General features: G+C 42.6%; 1 protein-coding gene across 2 annotated transcripts in view; it reads right to left on the bottom strand.

The window, feature by feature from the left end:
• Positions 1-5,198, bottom strand: part of DCBLD2 (discoidin, CUB and LCCL domain containing 2) — a 37,391-nt gene extending 32,193 nt beyond the window's left edge. For both annotated transcript variants that reach the window (XM_056858441.1, XM_056858442.1), the window contains exon 1: positions 5,090-5,198. In XM_056858441.1, the coding sequence (XP_056714419.1) occupies positions 5,090-5,198 (109 nt within the window). The remainder of the gene's footprint in view (positions 1-5,089) is intronic.
• Positions 5,199-18,286: the final 13,088 nt, after the last annotated feature.

The raw sequence follows: 18,286 nt of genomic DNA, 5'->3' as shown, positions 1-18,286 counted from the left end.
CCAGAACTTACCATTACAAAGCATACAGACAATTTGATTAAATCACAGATTTGTAAGTCAGGCTTGCTTCAAGACTTCACAGTTTAAAAGGGGAAGGCTCAAAGAAGATCCCCTCCATACTTTCCCTAAAAATCAGCAAGAGCTCCTAATAAAACATACCCACACACTATGCACCCTTGTACAGACAATTCTACAAATATAACCAGTTCTAGGTTTGTGAACCAATCAAATTTAACCCACAAATTTCAAAATGATAAATTGTTTTAATAACAATCCTGCAAAATCCAAAAATTGTGACACCTCATCTAATGCATCATATTACTTCTTTTATAACACTTTAGCCTTCAACTCATTTAATCCACCTTGTAAATTACATAAGAACAACAGCCAAATGCACCTATAAAGCCAAAGAATGGCATGCACTAAGGAATACAGATACTTCTTACTCCAAACCATTGTTTTCACCACCCTTCCCCTAAATTTCCATTATACTTGGAAGCCTTTAAAAAAAGTAATACTAAATAGAAAAAAGCAATTTAAATCATTTCCTGACACTGCACTTTATTATTTTATAATTGTTAAGTGTCAAGTTGGAGGAAAGCGGGAATTATTTCAAGTATTGCTTCTTTAAATCCCCCCACCCCCCTGCAAGGCTCTGTATTATTCATGGCCCATATCTGAACCATGACATTTGACAACGGTCACACATGGCTAGCCAGCAGTCACTTCTGCACAGGAATTAGTATTTATTCCATGTAGGTTGTGGCACGTAATATACCTAGGAGAGAAACATGTTTACTGCCCTGGGTGCCTTGCAAAAAGGGCAGCATTTTTCAAACGTAACTGCAAATCCCTGCATTAAATTGCTGCACATGCATGCTGTGAAGCTGCAGCCACTACAGATTCCTTCTACATGCGGTGGGCTTGCAGGCATGGAGCATCACTACTCATTACAATGTCCATGCAGTCAACATTATTATTTTAGCTGCCGGCTACTTCACACAACCTTTTCAAGACATGTCCCTTGGGTTACTGGCCTTTGCCTGTTCTGTGGAGCAGATTCACCTCTCTTACACCACGATGGGTAGCCGTGTTAGTCTGTCTGTAGCAGTAGAAAAGAGCAAGAGTCCAGTAGTACCTTAAAGACTAACAAAATTTCTGGTAGGGTATGGTGCCCTGACTCTTAAGAACATAAGAAAGGCCATGATGGATTAGACCAAGGTCCATCAAGTCCAGCAGTCTGTTCACACAGTGGCCAACCAGGTGCCTCTAGGAAGTCCACAAACAAGACGACTGCACCAGCATTATCCTGCCTGTGTAAGGTTGCCAACCTCCAGGTAGTGGGGAGAAAAACGGCACCTCTGTACTCGTACCAAAAGGTTTAGAAAAACAGTACAGGAAACTGTATATACACAAAGTGCAAATATTTATAAGCTACTGAGGTGAAACATAGACCATATACGTGACATATATACAACACAATTATATACAATATGTACAGTTCACACAAAAAATGTAGAGAAATTTCCAAAGGTCTCAACTGAGTACCACAAATATATAGAGGAAGTTCCAAAGGTCTCAACTGAGTACCAAATGAATGCTACTATTGTAATCCTTGTGTAAAGTTCATATAGAGCCATAATCATCGATGGATACGGCCGTTTCAGATCCACAGCAGTGGAAATCTTTCTTCAGTCCTTCTAAAAATTAATACATTACCATCAGTATATAAATATATAAAGATTATGACTATTAAAAAATGAGTCAATACAATATACTTACAATACAAAAGTGATGTTACATATTCATCATTCCTTCCCACACAGGGTAAGTATGAGCAATCAGACGTCAGTAAAGTACATCACATAGTGCAGCTAGTAAACTAGAACAGAGTCTTAATCAGATACATAGGAAAACCCAGGTGTTGCTGATGATGCATCCCCAAAGTGGGTTAGAATTCTTTAAAGTGACAATGTATATTTTAGCAGCATTTTAACATCAGCTTTACCCTATAGAAAGTAAGAAATCTCCAGGCCCCACCTGGAGCTTGGCAACCTTAGAACTGGCAATCCTAGTATAATACCATATAGTCCACCATTTAAGGGTAAAGAGTAATGCTTCAGGTCACAAACTGGCAACCCCAATAATGCAATTTGTGGTGGGTAGTTGGTTGGAATTCTTAAAGTGACAGTGTATATTTTAGCAGCATTTTAACATTGGCTTTGCCCTATAGAAAGCAAGAAAAATCATTATCCAGGTTTAATCCATTTGGAGACATCGTGTTCAAAAGGTGAATGAAGAAAACCTCCTTCTGCCTTAACAATCTTTCGTTGTCACCTATATTGAAACGTTTCCTCTGCAGTCGCCAGATTACAAAGTAGCGAAGCTCATTTTCATTATGGTGCATCTCGAGAAAATGTTCTACAACCGGGGCAGATACTATCTTGGCCCGTATCCTGGATTTATGCTCCAATATGCGCATTTTAATTGGTCTAATTGATGAGCCTATGTAAAATTTGCCACACGGGCAGCGCAAACAGTAAACACAGAAACGCGTGTCACAGTTGGTAAAGGACTGCAATTTGAATACAAAATCACTATCAGTTCTCCTGAATTCTTTGACTTCAAGACATAGATCACATGCCATGCATTTATGGCACTTATAGTGTCCCACAATAGATTTGCCTGAAACATCCCTGTATATATCTGAATGCACTTATCTTTGATAGACTGCGTTTTGCCCCGTATAGGCTTCCGCAAAACGCAGTCTATCAAAGATAAGATAGTGCATTCAGATATATACATTCTTGAAGTCAAAGAATTTGACTCATTTTTTCATAGTCATAATCTTTATATATTTATATACTGATGGTAATATATTAATTTTTAGAAGGACTGAAGAAAGATTTCCACTGCTGTGGATCTGAAACGGCCGTATCCATCGATGATTGTGGCTCTATATGAACTTTACACAAGGATTTCAATAGTAGCATTCATTTGGTACTCAGTTGAGACCTTTGGAACTTCCTCTATATATTTGTGGTACTCAGTTGAGACCTTTGGAAATTTCTCTACATTTTTTGTGTGAACTGTACATATTGTATATAATTGTGTTGTATATATGTCACGTATATGGTCTATGTTTCACCTCAGTAGCTTATAAATATTTGCACTTTGTGTATATACAGTTTCCTGTACTGTTTTTCTAAACCTCCAGGTAGTAGCTGGAGATCTCCAGGGGAGAAGGTTGCTGAGGGAAAGGAGTTGGCAAAGAAATAGGGTTGCCAACCTCCAGGTAGTTAAGGAATTCAATACAGAGGCAACATTATATGCAAAAGTGAAAATAGTATTTATACAGTGATAACTTATACAATTGAGATACAAAATGACTATTCAAAGAGGATAGTATTCCAATAATTACAAAGTTTATAAAATAGTCGAAAATCTCATAAGAGTAATGCCAGTCTTCAATTGCGACAAGTCCAAGAAACGAAGAGGGATTCGTAACGAGGAGATGATCCTTTCGAGCTCCAACAGAGACTTCCTCAGTCCTACAAAGACCTCTTCTAGCTTGTCATATTCAAATATTTCCACAACAGTTTTGAAACTGTAACTGCCGTTACTAATCCCTCTTCGTTTCTTGGACTTGTCGCAATTGAAGACTGGCCTTACTCTTATGAGATTTTCAACTATTTTATGAACTTTGTAATTAATGGAATACTATCCTTTTTGTATAGTCATTTCGTACTTCAATTGTATAAGTTATCACTGTATAAATACTATTTTCACTTTTGCATATAATGTTGCCTCTGTACTGAATTCCTTATCTCCTTGATATTAGTACAGTGGTGCCTTTTTCTCCCCCCAACCTCCAAGTAGTGGCTGGAGATCTCCATGGCAGAAGGCTGCTGAGGGAAAGGAGTTGGCAAAGAAATAGGGTTGCCAACCTCCAGGTAGTGGCTGGAGATCTGCTATCTCCAGCCGATAGAGATCAGTTCCCCTGGAGAAAATGGCTGCTTTGGCCATTGGACTCTATGGCATTGAAGTCCCTCTCCTCCCCAAACCCTGCCCTTCTCAGGCTACGCCCAAAAAACCTCCCGCCGGTGGTGAAGAAGGACCTGGCAACCCTATGCCTGTGTTCCACAGCACCTAAGATAATAGGCCTGCTCCTCTGATCCTGGAGAGAACAGGTCTGCATCATGACTAGTATCCATTTTTACTAATAGCCATGGATACCCCTCTCCTCCATGAGCATGTCCACTCCCCTCTTAAAGCCTTCCAATAGTAGAAAAGAGCAAGAGTCCAGTAGCACCTTAAAGACTAACAAAAATATTTTCTGGCAGCTTTCGTGAGCCACAGCTCACTTCTTCAGATACAGCTAGAAAGTGAATCCATCTGAATTCACTCTCCTCTACGTAAAGAAAGATGGATTCACATTCGAGCTGTATCTGAAGAAGTGAGCTGTGGCTCACAAAAGCTGCCAGAAAACATTTTTGTTAGTCTTTAAGGTGCTCCTGGACTCTTGCCCTTTTCTACTACTGCAGACAGGCTCACGAAAGCTCACACCCTGCCAGAAAATATTCTTGTTCGTCTTTAAGGCGCTCCTGGACTCTTGCTCTTTTCTGCTCCTGCAGAGAGACTAACACGGCGACCCACTGTGAATGAAGACCTTCCAAGTTGGGCCCCCCTCACTGGGGCAGGGAGTTCCACGGCCCAACGAGCACGCCGGTGCATAACGCGCACACCAGAGAACGGCACAAAATCGGGAGATAAAGCGTCGACCCCAGAGCCGGGGGGCGGGGGAGACTCAGCGGTCTGTCCTTTCGAAACGACGCTGGGGGGGTTCAAGTCAGGGCGGGGGGGGCAAGGCGGAGAGTCGAAGGGGGTGGGGGTCAGAACCGAAGCCGCGCACTCCTCCTCCTCCTCGCCCCCCCCCCCCGCCGGAGGGCGCGCGACGGCACCTGAGGGCTGCAGAAGGGGGGGCGGCGGCGGCGGCACACCCCCTCAGCGGCGCCTCAGAAAGGCGGGAAGGCCGGTTTTGTGTCCCCCGCCCCCAACCGTCACCTCCCCCCCCCTTTCCCTCACGCACCTTTCTGAGCCGCCGCGTCCCGCCGGAGCAGCAGGAGCAGCAGCAGGAGGAGGGAGGCCAGCGCCTGCCGGGCCCCCGCGGGGAACGGGCGGCCCGGGCCGCTCACCATGCCCCGCGGCCTCTGCGCAGCCGGCAGCCCCAGCGCATCCCGGGAGCCCCGTCAGCCGCCGGCCCGACGAGAGCGGGACCCAGGCGCGCTTCCCGCTCGCCCGCCCCCCTCCCCTTCCTCTCGCTCCGCCCCCCCAGCGGCGCCGCGCGCTCACGCCCCGCCCCCCCCAGTGGCCGCAACCACTTCCGGTTCCGCTAGGCCGCCCCTTCTCCGCCGAGCCCCAGGCCCTCGGCGGCGTCCCTCGGGGAGCTGTTGCCGCCGCCCCTTCTCCAAGCGAGTATGGACAGGCGGGATCGGGAGTCCCGGGGAGAAGGGTGCCGAGGGGAAAGGGAAGGGCCAGAGTCCAGTAGCACCTTGAAGACGAACAAATATTTTCTGGCAGGGTCTGAGCTTTCGTGAAACTGCTGAATTACAGAAACTGCTGAATTACAGTTGCTATTCAAACTGAAGACAATGCATTTACCTGGGCTGAATAAAGACCTTGCATTCAGGGCTCATGACCAATGCTGATTTCTTTGTGACCTTAAAAACCTTGCATTCATGGCTCATGACCAGTGCTGATTCCTCCACACCCATCTCTCCCCTGGACATCACAGACTCTTTAAAAAAAAAATATATATATATATATATATATATATATATATATATATATATATATATATATATATATATATATATATATATATATATAATTTATTATTTATATTATATATTTATTTAAGATAAATAAATATACATAAATAATAATTATATATATATAATTATTATTTATTTATATTTATATATATTATTATTATTTCTTATATATATATATATACACACTCATTTTAATATATCAACATAAAATCATAGTATCCAATATTAACAAAAATTCTATAATATTACTACATTATTCGCAAGTTGACTTCCCCGCCCCCACCCTCTTCTATCTTAAAATAAATTGTATAAACTTTTGCTAACAGAGCTAACCCCAATACTATTTTAATTAACATATTCTTATCCTATCTAACACATCAACATCTAATAAAAAATTAATAGAAAGTGTAAATATGGGATTAGATCAAATAATATCCATGGTCCCATTAAAAAATTAAGTTAACATCACAGACGCTTCTGCGTACCACACCTAATCCCATCACGCCTGCTATTCACATTTACGTACTGTTGACATTTACATACTAATGCTTGTCTGAATTCACTCTCCTCTACTTAAAGACAGATGGATTCACATTCTAGCTGTATCTGAAGAAGTGAGCTGTGGCTCATGAAAGCTCATACCCTGCCAGAAAATATTCTTGTTAGTCTTTAAGGTGCTACTGGACTCTTGCCCTTTTCTACTGCAGACAGACTAACACGGCTACCCACTGTGAATTATCTTGAGGGAAAAGAAGTTGGTCAAGAAACAGGGTCGCCAACCTGCAGGTAGTGAGCCACCAACACCACTTCCTAGTGCCCAAACGACTCAGCGAGACATCCACCAGTAACGAGAGGCTACGTGCCTGGTTCCGGAACGTATGTTTCGAGTATGAACGTGCATCTTCGAACTGCTTTTATTGAAGAAGCCTGAGCGGAATGGGAACGACTAACGGAAACCCATTTATTTATTGGCATCTATGAACTTTGGTGCCCTGACCTGGATGGCCCAGGCTAGCCTGATCTTGTCGGATCTCAGAAGCTAAGCAGGGTCAGCCCTGGTTAGTATTTGGATGGGAGACCACCAAGGAATACCAGGGTTGCTGTGCAGAGGAAGGCACTGGCAAACCACCTCTGTTCGTTTCTTGCCATGAAAACCCCCCAAAAGGGGTCGCCATAAGTCGGCTGCGACTTGAAGGCACTTTACACACACACACACGAACTTTGATATCAGTCAGAAATTGTGTTAGATATGGACTATTGCTATCATGTTGTAATTCAGTTGTTTTGCATGTTTTTTTGCAACTGCCAACATGTGTTAACGTTTTGTGGTTACACAATACACAAGTTTTTTGGTGGCATAATGTGCTTTAGTTTTGCATTGTTAAGCCAAAAGTGCCACCTTGTTTGAACCTCCAGGTAGTAGCTGGAGATCTCATAGAATCATAAGAGTTGGAAGGGGTCATCTAGTCCAACCCCCTGCACAATGCAGGAAATTTACAACTACCTGCCCTCCCCCACCCCCAGTCACCCATACTCCATGCCCAGAAGATGGCCAAGGTGCCCTCCCTCTCATGATCTGCCTAAGGTCAAAGAATCAGCATTGCTGACAGATGGCCATCTAGCCTCTTCTTAAAAACCTCCAGGGAAGGAGAGCTTACCACTTCCCCAGGAAGCCAGATCCACTTAGGAACCGCTCTAACTGTTAGAAAATTCTTCCTAATGTCTAGACGGAAACTCTTTATTTAATTTCAACCCATTGGTTCTGGTCCGACCTTCCAGGGCAACAGAAAACAACTCAGCACCCTCCTCTATGTGACACCCCTTCAAGTACTTGAAGATGGTTATCATATCCCCTCTCAGTCTTCTCCTCTTCAGGCTAAACATACCCAGCTCCTTCAACCTTTCCTCATATGATTTGGTCTCCAGACCCCTCACCATCTTTGTTTCCCTCTGAACATGTTCCAGCTTGTCTACATATTTCTTAATCTCCTACTATTACAACTGATCTCCAGCCGATAGAGATCAGCTCCCCTGGAGAAAAAGGGCCGCTTTGGCAATTGGACTCTATGGCATTGAAGTCCCTCCCCAAAACTCAGCCTCATCAGGCTCTGCCCCAAAAATCTCCCGCTCATTGCAAAGAGGGACCTGGCAACCCTACCAAGAAACGCAGGAGAGACATTCCACTCTGCCATGCCAGGGGCTGGTAGTGCAATCCTGGGCAGAGTTGACTGCCATCAAAATCCATTGATTCTAGTCTAACTCTATTGGTTCCAATGGGGGAAACGAGTGAAATCAAAGGGTTGAGACCGGAATAACTCTGCATAGTATTGCACTGACACCAGTGCAAAAATATTGGTTGCCAGGAGACAAAGGGGTTGCCAGGAGTCCCACAACTATAAGGCTAATGTTTAATTTTTATTAATTTTTATTTTTAACATATTGTCTAATGTTTAAGGGGGCCCACTTCATCAGGGGCCCACAGGGCGCACTTGCCATTGGGAAAGCTAACACAATGGCCAGTCTGACACTGTATGTCAGGAGCTCATGTCAGGAGCTCATTTCTGAATGTTGAGAAATGCCGGGTTCAAGCCTGACTTGAGAACACTCTTCCCATCCACCCCCCCTCCCCCGGATGTGAGCAAAACAGTGGTATCTACTTCAAAATGCAGAGTGACACTCTCCTGTTGTTGAACACTGCATCTTTGCAATATTGTGTCCTGGTGCCGAACACAAGCTCAAGGTCTGCCTTGTGAAACCTGGCTCAAATTAAGCCCAAAAGAATTATCCTTCAAAACGGAGTTCAATACCCACTCTTGGTCCTCATTCAACCACCCTTTCTCTTTTTTACAATCATGTGGTGACTAACGTGCACATTTTGAATTAGTTAATTTGGTAAAACCACCAGCCTCCAAGAGTTCCACATTCACAATTGTTTACCTGGTTTTGAATGTTCCACAGAAAAGTGAGTGTGATGGTGGGGGAAGAGAAACCATCTTCCATCCTCTTGATCACGAAGTTCAAAAAATGGGGTAATCACAGTCACTAACCAATCAGTGCCTACAATGTACGAAAGCAGTGCATGCCCACTGCAACACAAAGATTCCATAATCCTCCTCCTTGCCTACATGGAAATAGGTAAGCAATGGAAACTGAAAGGTACAGGCTTATTAACTTGGTGGGATCAAATAATCTGAGATTGCCTGAAAAACTGAACTTCGAATACATTCTCCAGAGGCTTGTTAACATAAGCTAGTAAACACAAAATATTGTTAATAAAAACATGTCTAGGCTTTTGAAGGAAAGAAGTTACTTGGAAAGCTTTGCAATGTGGTGCATTAGTGAGCAAATGTGACTCCTCTGCTATGGAACCATCAGCTGGGGAAAGACTGGATCCCCGCTGCTGCCATGTAAGCCCTAGTTTGGAGGAAATAACATTTGGATTCCCCATGACAGCAGAATAAGGGCTGCACATTGCTTGTGTAATACAATGATTGTCTGGAAAGGCTCAAGCTGCTTTACTGTAGAGTGAGCTTTGACTTTTGCTGGGAAGACATTTGACTATGATAAACCAGTAAACCTCAGTGATGCTATCACTGCTTTTTTGTGTAAACTCTCCAGGATCAGGGGTTCTTTAATACAGGTCATTTGCAGTCAGATAATAATGGGGATCCATTTGGTTCAAAACAAAGTAGAATTGTTAATATAGCGCCGCACACAAGATTATTAAAAAGACCACCAAAAAAGCTCTAAATTTCCAAGCAAAATTCAGCAAAATGACTGCATAGAACTTCCACATGCAAGAATCTCACTTCTTAGTGCTTGGATCAGCATTAGACAATGGTAATAGCTTTGATCTTTTTATATGGCAAATTTATATGGTATCCATGTGACGGACACACTATTTAAACATGTTACCAATTATTCTGTTCCTGTCTGCACGCAGATGTCTAAAAGCACTAGCATTTCTTTACCCTGGCCAACAGCTATTGATAAGGGACTTGCTATTCTTAACTCAGTTACTTGTCACCTATTAAATGAAAACTTGCTGGTGTTACTTATTTTAAGAACCCTCTGCTATTCATATATGAACTCAGTCAAATACGTGCACTTTGTTTCCTTACAATCCTCGCATACAATAGTTAGATCCGCACTTCATATTTCAGGTCAGCCATGAAGCCATTGATTAGCTTCAGTAGCACAAAGAAAGAGAGATCCAAAACAGATAAAAGGAAGTATTTCTTCACACAACGTATAGTTAAATTGTGGAACTCCCTGCCCCAGGATGTGGTGATGGCTGTCAACTTGGAAGGCTTTAAGAGGGAAGTGGACGTGTTCATGGAGAAGAGGGCTATTCATGGCTACTGGTAAAAATGGATACTAGTCATGATGCATAGCTATTCTCTCCAGGATCAGACGAGCATGCCCATTATATTAGGTGCTTTGGAACACAGGTGAGACAATGCTGCTGCAGTCATCTTGTTTGAAGGCTTCCTAGAGGCACCTGGTTGGCCACTGTGTGAACAGACTGCTGGACTTGATGGGCCTTGGTCTGATCCAGCAGGGCCTTTATGTTAAAAAAAAACCTGGCAAACATTATAAATTTGTTCCAAGAATTCTACAGGCTACAAAAAACACACTCAGAACAAAAAGCCTCACCACTCACCTTGGAGCCCAGCCACAGAGGCAGTGGTATCTGTGAGCCGCTCCACACCTGGAGCAGCTCCCAGCACTTGCCCTTGCTGCAGCCAGGCCTGGAGCAGCTCCTGGCTTCCACCGCAGCCTCGCATGGGCCGGGAGCAGCTCCCAGGCCCCGTTGCTGCCCGGCACCAAGTGGTTCCTGGGGTTTGTCACAGGTGCCACCAAGCCCACCACAGAGTAAGCAAAGGATGACATATGGCAGCCCAAGAAAGCTAGTAGTGGATAATAACAAGAGAACTATTTTATATGGGTATAGACATGAGGCTGCCTATTCACATCTGAAGTGGTGGCTGAGGGGACTATTTTTAAACTATTGGTAAATGTCCCCTTCGGTTTTGTATCAGTAAAGTCACTCCTCATTCTTCCTCCTCCTTCTGATCTCTGTGAACTGTAAACCAGACACTAAGGTACCAGAATAACAGCCAGATCCAAATGTTTCCACGTATACTATCAGTCATTTTTTTTCCCAGTTTACAACAGCTATATTAAAAAAAAAAAGCTATTTACAATAGCTATATTAACAAAAATAGGTATTTTTGGTTGGAGTTATCATTAGTTAACATTCTTACTTTTTGCAGAGTTCCCGTTGAAGGGCCTGGAACAAATGCATCACAAGACTTGATTGTAGACAGTGCTCGGGTAGTAGGTGGAAGTATGCAGAGTTGAGTAGCAATCAATGAATTTCTGGTATAAGATGGTGCATATATTATATCTCTGTGCTTCTCTATGTTGTATTGGTAACTTCAGTACATCAGTTAGATTCCATCTTGCTTCATGTAGTAGGAAAGGAACCTTATGCATAAAGTATTTTAGTGGACTCCACATTTTTCATTATTATTTCTTTATTATGTACAATACTGCATTGTATTTATTGGATACAATTCCTGTATTTCAGAGGAATTTCATATCTTGTGCAGGCCGAGAATGCGCCATTATTAGACCGCATACAGATATTTTCACTCTTTCTCCCTTACTATTATTAAGCGGTGTTATTAAACTTTCCAAAACAAATTTTCAGATTCTCTGCTATTTGGAAACGGAAATGAATTATGTAAGATGAGGAAAATGGTGATAATATTATCAATAATCTTGGCCACACTTTAACCATATATTCTTCCACATACTTCCCTTTGACATACCACAAAATGTAAGATTGCCTAGAAATAACCGCAATCCGCTAAAGGACCGTGAGAGGCACTCACATCAAACTAACAGGAGGTCAAAACAGGCCCACTCGGTGTTTCACAAAGAGCTAGAAATAGCATGGTTCATTTGCAAATGCAGTTATTGACCTCTTTAAAATGCCATGTCTTTTTAATATTAATATATGGTTGCTTCTACTACTGTTTACCAAAACATTCCCCACCAATGTATTAGACACCGTAGACAGCACAGAAGTCATATGATGCTCCCAGAGGACTTACAATATATGTCAAGGAATGGGAAGAAAGAGATAAATGGATAAAGCAAGAGATGATAGAGACAAAGAGGGGAGGGGGAGTCAGTGGTAGAAAAAGCTTTGCCCACCAAACATTCTGAGGAAAGATTTGAAGAAAGAGAGGGTCATGGTTAATAGATATTTTCATATCCATAAATATTAAAAAATAGAGCACTCTTTATGTAGGTTAATGCTGAAAAAAAATAAATACCAGGGGAACGGTGCTTACTGCGATGGACCATTTGACCCATGACCCAGTCCACCTCACAAGGCACAGTCCAGCCTATTTCCAATAAATAAAATAATAAATCTGTAGTCTTCTCGCCATCTGCCCTCTCACAGCAGGATAGCTTCTGACGAATGAACAGGACCGGATACTCCATGCACCCGTGCTGGAGATGGGCCTGTATATTACGATCCTAGTGCAAAAGGTGGGTGGGCACGCAACCGGGCAGTCCTCCAGTGTTTGAAAACTGGCAGCTATGCTACGGAGACAGAAAGTCACCTAAATAACATCCCAGAAGTTAACCTTATAACCAACACACAGGAGTATTGTGTGCATTCCGAGGCCCTTCTGTTACCTCCATTCTCAACATTAGTATTTACCAGGTCCCTCTGCTTTGAGTGTAATGGCACCAGGGATTCCCTGTTCACCTCCCCATGCTGCACTTTGACACAGTGTCTCACATAACATAAGCCTACATCTGTTGTACAACTCACATTAACCCATTTTCACCTAGCAGTGGTAATATTTCCCTCGGGGTAGATCCTTACCAAGACGTTCATGTGTTGCATGCGTGCCACCTTAGTATAGGTGTGGGTCTTTCCAAGCTGGACCTTGGGACAGTGGGTTTAAAACATGGAGGGTAAACATACACTTTTCTTCGCCTTGTCCCTTTGATTGGGGCCCAGGTTGCCATCTGGTGTCACCATTGCTGGTTTTCCTGCTTTACTTCCAGCTTACGTGTGCTACATCTGGCCAGGTCTGGTGGAATACAGGGATGCCACGGAGGCCTTCATCATTCAGCACCTCACATTAGCCTAACGATAATTAGAAAATGAAATAAGTTATTTGAGATGCTGGGACATCTCTTTTACTAGTGGAGGCTTTGATTCTCAAAAATTTATACCCCGAAAATCTTGTTCTCTAAGGTGCTACTGGACTCGAATCTTGCTCTTTTACTGCAGACCAACACAGCTACCCTCTGAAACTCTTTACTAGAAGTTTATTAGTAACAGATAAATCCAGCAACAGAGAATAGTAGCATTCAGCAGAGTAATTTTGACTCCAGTTTTTCATACATATGTTTGATCCCAAGCAACTGTTTGCAAGGTCGACTGCCTTGGGAATTTAGTTTAGATCATTTTGTTTCCAAACACTATCAGTGGTAGGAGCTGCAGGCAGGCACAGAGTCCCAGAAGCTGTGAGGAAACATCTGGTGATATGACCTGTTTCAAGGATTTGGGAATGTGCTTTGTTGTACAAAATTTATTCTCTTTCATTACAACCAGGCTGTGCATATCACTAGGTTTCCCATGTTATACTCAATCTAAGGGATTTTTTTAGTCCATTTTGATCAGTGAACCTGACTTTTTCTTTGTAAGCTATTGAAATGTTTCTTCCCCTTGAAGTTGTGGTATTTTCTTTTTGAAAAACAAGCAGTTCTGCAGAGGATGATGTGGTTTTAGTGCCACATACATTAAAGAAGAAGAAGAAGAAGAGTTGTTTTTTATATGCCGCCTTTCTCTACCACTTAAGGGAGACTCAAACTGGTTACAATCACCTTCCCTTCCCCTCCCCACAACAGACACTCTGTGAGGTAGGTGGGGCTGAGAGCTGTGACTTGCCCAAGGTCACCCAGCTGGCTTCGTGTGTAGGAGCGGGGAAACAAATCCAGTTCACTAGATTAGTGTCCGCCGCTCATGTGGAGGAGTGGGGAAATCAAACCAGGTTCTCCAGATCAGACTCCACCGCTCCAAACCACTGCTCTTAACCACTACACCACGTTGGTTTCCAGCGTGGTGTACACAGTGTTTTTAAAAGAAGTGTATGTATGATGGCATGTACCCTCAAGATAGCCCTTAAGGCAGTTAACAGTATAAATCAAATAAAACAATAAACTCATCAATGAAAGCATAAATTGAAAGATAAAACGTAACAACAGAATGCAAAAGAATAAAACATAACAACAGCAAGCAAAAGAGCCACATAAAAAATTATATAATGGGGGAAATCCCATTATAATATATGGTCACACTTGGCCACATGAAGTGGAGCTAGAAGATATCCAGATCCATTTAGGAAAGAAAGAGACAGGCTGGCGTCCACTGTTCACACAAGAGCCTTCGTAACTGGCATGGGAGAACTTTTGCTCCTTGACAGAAAAACAAACCTCTTGGGAGCTGTCAGCTCGTGTCTGATGGCTTTTAGATAATGCCAAATACCAATCCCCTGGGTCTGCAGATGCTGAGAGACTAATCTGGCAAAAAAATGTCAGGAAATCACAGACGTGATAAAATCTCTGGGAAGAAAGAAATAACCAAGGGTGGCTGGGGTTTAGAATGAGTTCACAATGACCACTGAACCGAGATTCAACGGCTGACTCAAATATTTTTCATATTTGAGAACCCCATGTTTCACTAAAACGTTGGAAACTTCCAACAAGCCGGTCATGAAAAAGTTTATAGGTCAGAGTCTTTATTCCCTTCCAACCCTATGATTCTATTCATTTCTTGTACAGAGCCATTTTTAACTCAAATTACTCTGAAGCAACTGCTTATTATTTTGTTACCTCTTCCTGTTTGTGTGAGTCTTACTCATTCTTGAGGAAACACGGAGTTGAGTAGGAACGAGTAGACCTCCTTAGGATTACTTCTTTAAACACCTACAATACCATTGACAGCAGAGTTACAGCCTTTTAAGTCAATGATTTCAGTGAACTTCAGAAAGAGTGCAGCTAACACAACCCACCCAAGTTTTTTTAACCATCTGCTTTCAGATTTTACAAATAATTTGGGGTTGATAAAAACACAGTTCATCATGATTTCTCTGGACCACCAATGAATTTGCAAAAATGTGCCGTGGGATCCATGTGGAACTACATTTTTCGAGAGTCCACTGTGTGGTGCCTACCATTGCTACTAGGCTGTCAGCATTCTGCGATATCTAGGTCAGTGATCCACAGCATGGGACTAGGGTGCCCATCAAAGTGATTCACAGCATGGGACTATGGTGCCCATCTTCAAGTACTTGAAGGGGTGTCACATAGAGGAGGGTGCTGAGTTGTTTTCTGTTGCCCCAGAAGGTCGGACCAGAAACAACGGGTTGAAATTAAATCAAAAGAGTTTCTGTCTAGACATTAGCAAGAATTTTCTAACAGTTAGAGTGGTTCCTCAGTGGAACAGGCTTCCTTAGGAGATGGTAAGCTTCCCTGGAGGTTTTTAAGTAGAGGTTTGATGGCCATCTGTCAGCAAAATGCTGATTTTATAACCTTAAGCAGATGATGAGAGGGAACGCATCTTGGTCATCTTCTGGGCATGTAGTGGGGGTCACTGGGGGCGTGGGGGGAGGTAGTCTTAAATTTCCAGCATTGTGCAGGGTGGTCCCTTCCAACTCTATGATTCTATGAAAGTGTTTCCTGATCCCCATTTGCTTCTCCCCTCCTTTCCCCAACAGTTGGCAACTGCCTTCTATGAAAGCCACTTTATGGTGGCACCCACTACCATTTCTCAACGCTCCAGAAGTGACCACAGCCTCAACAATATTGGGGTCTCCCCCTGCCCCAAATTCAGGTTATAAAAACTTAACGGCCTTAGAGCCCACCATGCTCTGGACTCTGGACTCTGGACTAAACTAAATTTCTGCAATCATAATTTGTTATAGGGATAGGGACCGTGGACTACGCTACTGTGTACAGTATGTACTGTCTGTTGCTGTATGATCTAATGTAATTTCTGCATCATGTTAATGTTTATGCTTTGTCTCAGCTCTATTTTCAGATTTCTGCTTGTTTTTAATCTTCGGCCGTCCAAACCCTATTGCATGGTTTATTGGCGATCCCACTCCTGTTGATCTAAATTGTCTTGCACTGTGTGTGATCCGCTTTGAGTCTCAGTGAGAAAGGCTGACTATAAATGACATAAATAATAATAACAAACATCATCATCACAAAACGTTACCTACTGTTACTTGTGTACATTAATAGGAAACTCAGGAGGTCTTTGTGATTCCACCAGCAGAGCAGGAAGTGTAGATGTGTGTGTTTCAAAAAAAAAAGAAAAGAAAAGAAAAGAAAAAAGGGGGAAAAGGCAGAAATGCATGAGATCATCACGAGCGCAACAGGAGGATCTGTCAGATTGACCAGTCATTGATGACAGTGGAAATAAAAGCCCTTGTATTCAAGGGGCACCGGGGAAAGGGACACAAGTCCCTTTGAGTCACATGACATTCTCCATTCTTTCTCCTTCATACCTCCCCTTTCTGATCCTCCCTAGCATCTTCACCTGACTATGGTCCAAGCTGAACAGCACAGTCCTGTGTTTCCAACAAGAAGCAGGGTGACAGTAGGCAGGAGCTGCTTTGGAGCACCAAGACGCTGTTGCACTTCATCGTCTAGGCCAGGGTGACAGGTTCCTTGGCAACACAGTACAATCTCCCTACTTTCAAAAGCAATTTTAAAATCCAGTCTGTTTTTTGGGGGGCTTCCACTGGTCAGTTCTAAATTAGTTCGTACAATATACTACGTATGCCATAAACCTTTGCTATTTTCCTTTATTTATTTATTTCATTTGTATCCCACCTTACTCCCCAAAGGACACCCAAAATGGCTTACATTGTTCTCCTCTCCTCCCATTTTATCCTCGCAACAAGGTAGGTTAGGTTGAGAGAATGTGACTGGCCCAAGGTCATCCAGCTAGCTTCCATGACACGACTGGGGATTTGAATCTGGTCTCCCAGATACTAGTCTGACACTCTTAACCACTGCACCACACTGGCTCTTTTGTTTGTTTGCTTAAGGTCTCTACAGCGTAGGTTTTCTGGAACTTTTCCTCACTGTTTTAGAAGTGACCAAAACACATCAAACATATAAGGCAGATCTAATTTCTGAAATCCCTCAGTGGGGAGTGAGACTGCTGCATTTGTCAGGAGTCACTATTGTAACAGAAGACACAGGCCGTAGGTACAATTACCTTCATGAGTACGTGAAGCTGTCTTCTACCGAGCTAGTCCATTGGTCTACTAAGGTCAGTATTGTCTAACTAACAGCAGCTCTCCAGGGTCTTTCACATTACTTACTTCCAGATCCATTTAACCAGAGATTCTGGGGATTAAACCCGAGACCTTCTGTATGTAAAGCAGACACTGTACTACTGAGCTACAGCCCTTGCTTCATGCAAAAAAAAAAAAAAAGGACATAAATCTAGTGTTAAAAGTCTAGATTTGAAAAACGTCTCAGTCTAAATGTAGATTCTAATCTCCCTTTGGTTTAATAGAATCTAGACTTGCAGTAAACCTCACAACTCTGCTGTGGGGGAAAAGAGCCCTTTCCTGGATAACCCAACTGGGTATTATTTTATTCGAAATGTTATTACTTTGTACTATAATTAACTTTCTTCATCATCGTACATTGTGACCCATATCTGATCCTCAATTTTAATTTGTTTTTTTTAACTTTGAAACAGCCCCTTTTATTTTCAGGCACATATTAACCTCAAAGGTTTCAGGAAAAGTGACTCTCTCAGACATACCTCAATACAGGGCAGGCTGATGTCAAGTGATGAAAAGGTGCAAAGTTCATGGCTACTCATCTGTGGATGAGATCATCCTTACTGGATTCCCTACAGCTGATTGTAATATAAACCAATGTCTCCCATGCGAGCAGCTCTTGACAGTTAGAAACGATGATGTCATTTTTGGTCGGCCACTCACATCGACACTCGGCTAGGGATTAACAAACAAACATTTATCCTGATTTTCCCGTAACCTTCATTGTCCTTGAGTGGAACAATTAAAAGACTCACTGCAGTTTAAAATGGTTATGGGAATAAACAATCTTCTAATATTAGATTTATGAGGAAAGTTATGAAACGGATATTGCTAATGGTAATACTTTTTTTTCTCTTTGTCTTTTCACGTGATTTACGTTGCTGTCAGCGCTGCGTTTGTATTTGATACATGTCTGTCTTTCAGGAGTGATGTTCTGTGTTTACGTTTATCCTGGCTACGAAGGAAAAAACACTACTGGTATTTCTTCTTCACATTCTCCCAAAATCGGATACATATCTGCTGAAGTCAATGGGAAAAACTTTGCATTGA

The sequence above is a fragment of the Euleptes europaea genome, chromosome 12 (genome assembly GCF_029931775.1).
Source record: "Euleptes europaea isolate rEulEur1 chromosome 12, rEulEur1.hap1, whole genome shotgun sequence".
NCBI lineage: Eukaryota > Metazoa > Chordata > Lepidosauria > Squamata > Sphaerodactylidae > Euleptes > Euleptes europaea.
This window is presented reverse-complemented; position numbering and strand designations above follow the sequence as displayed.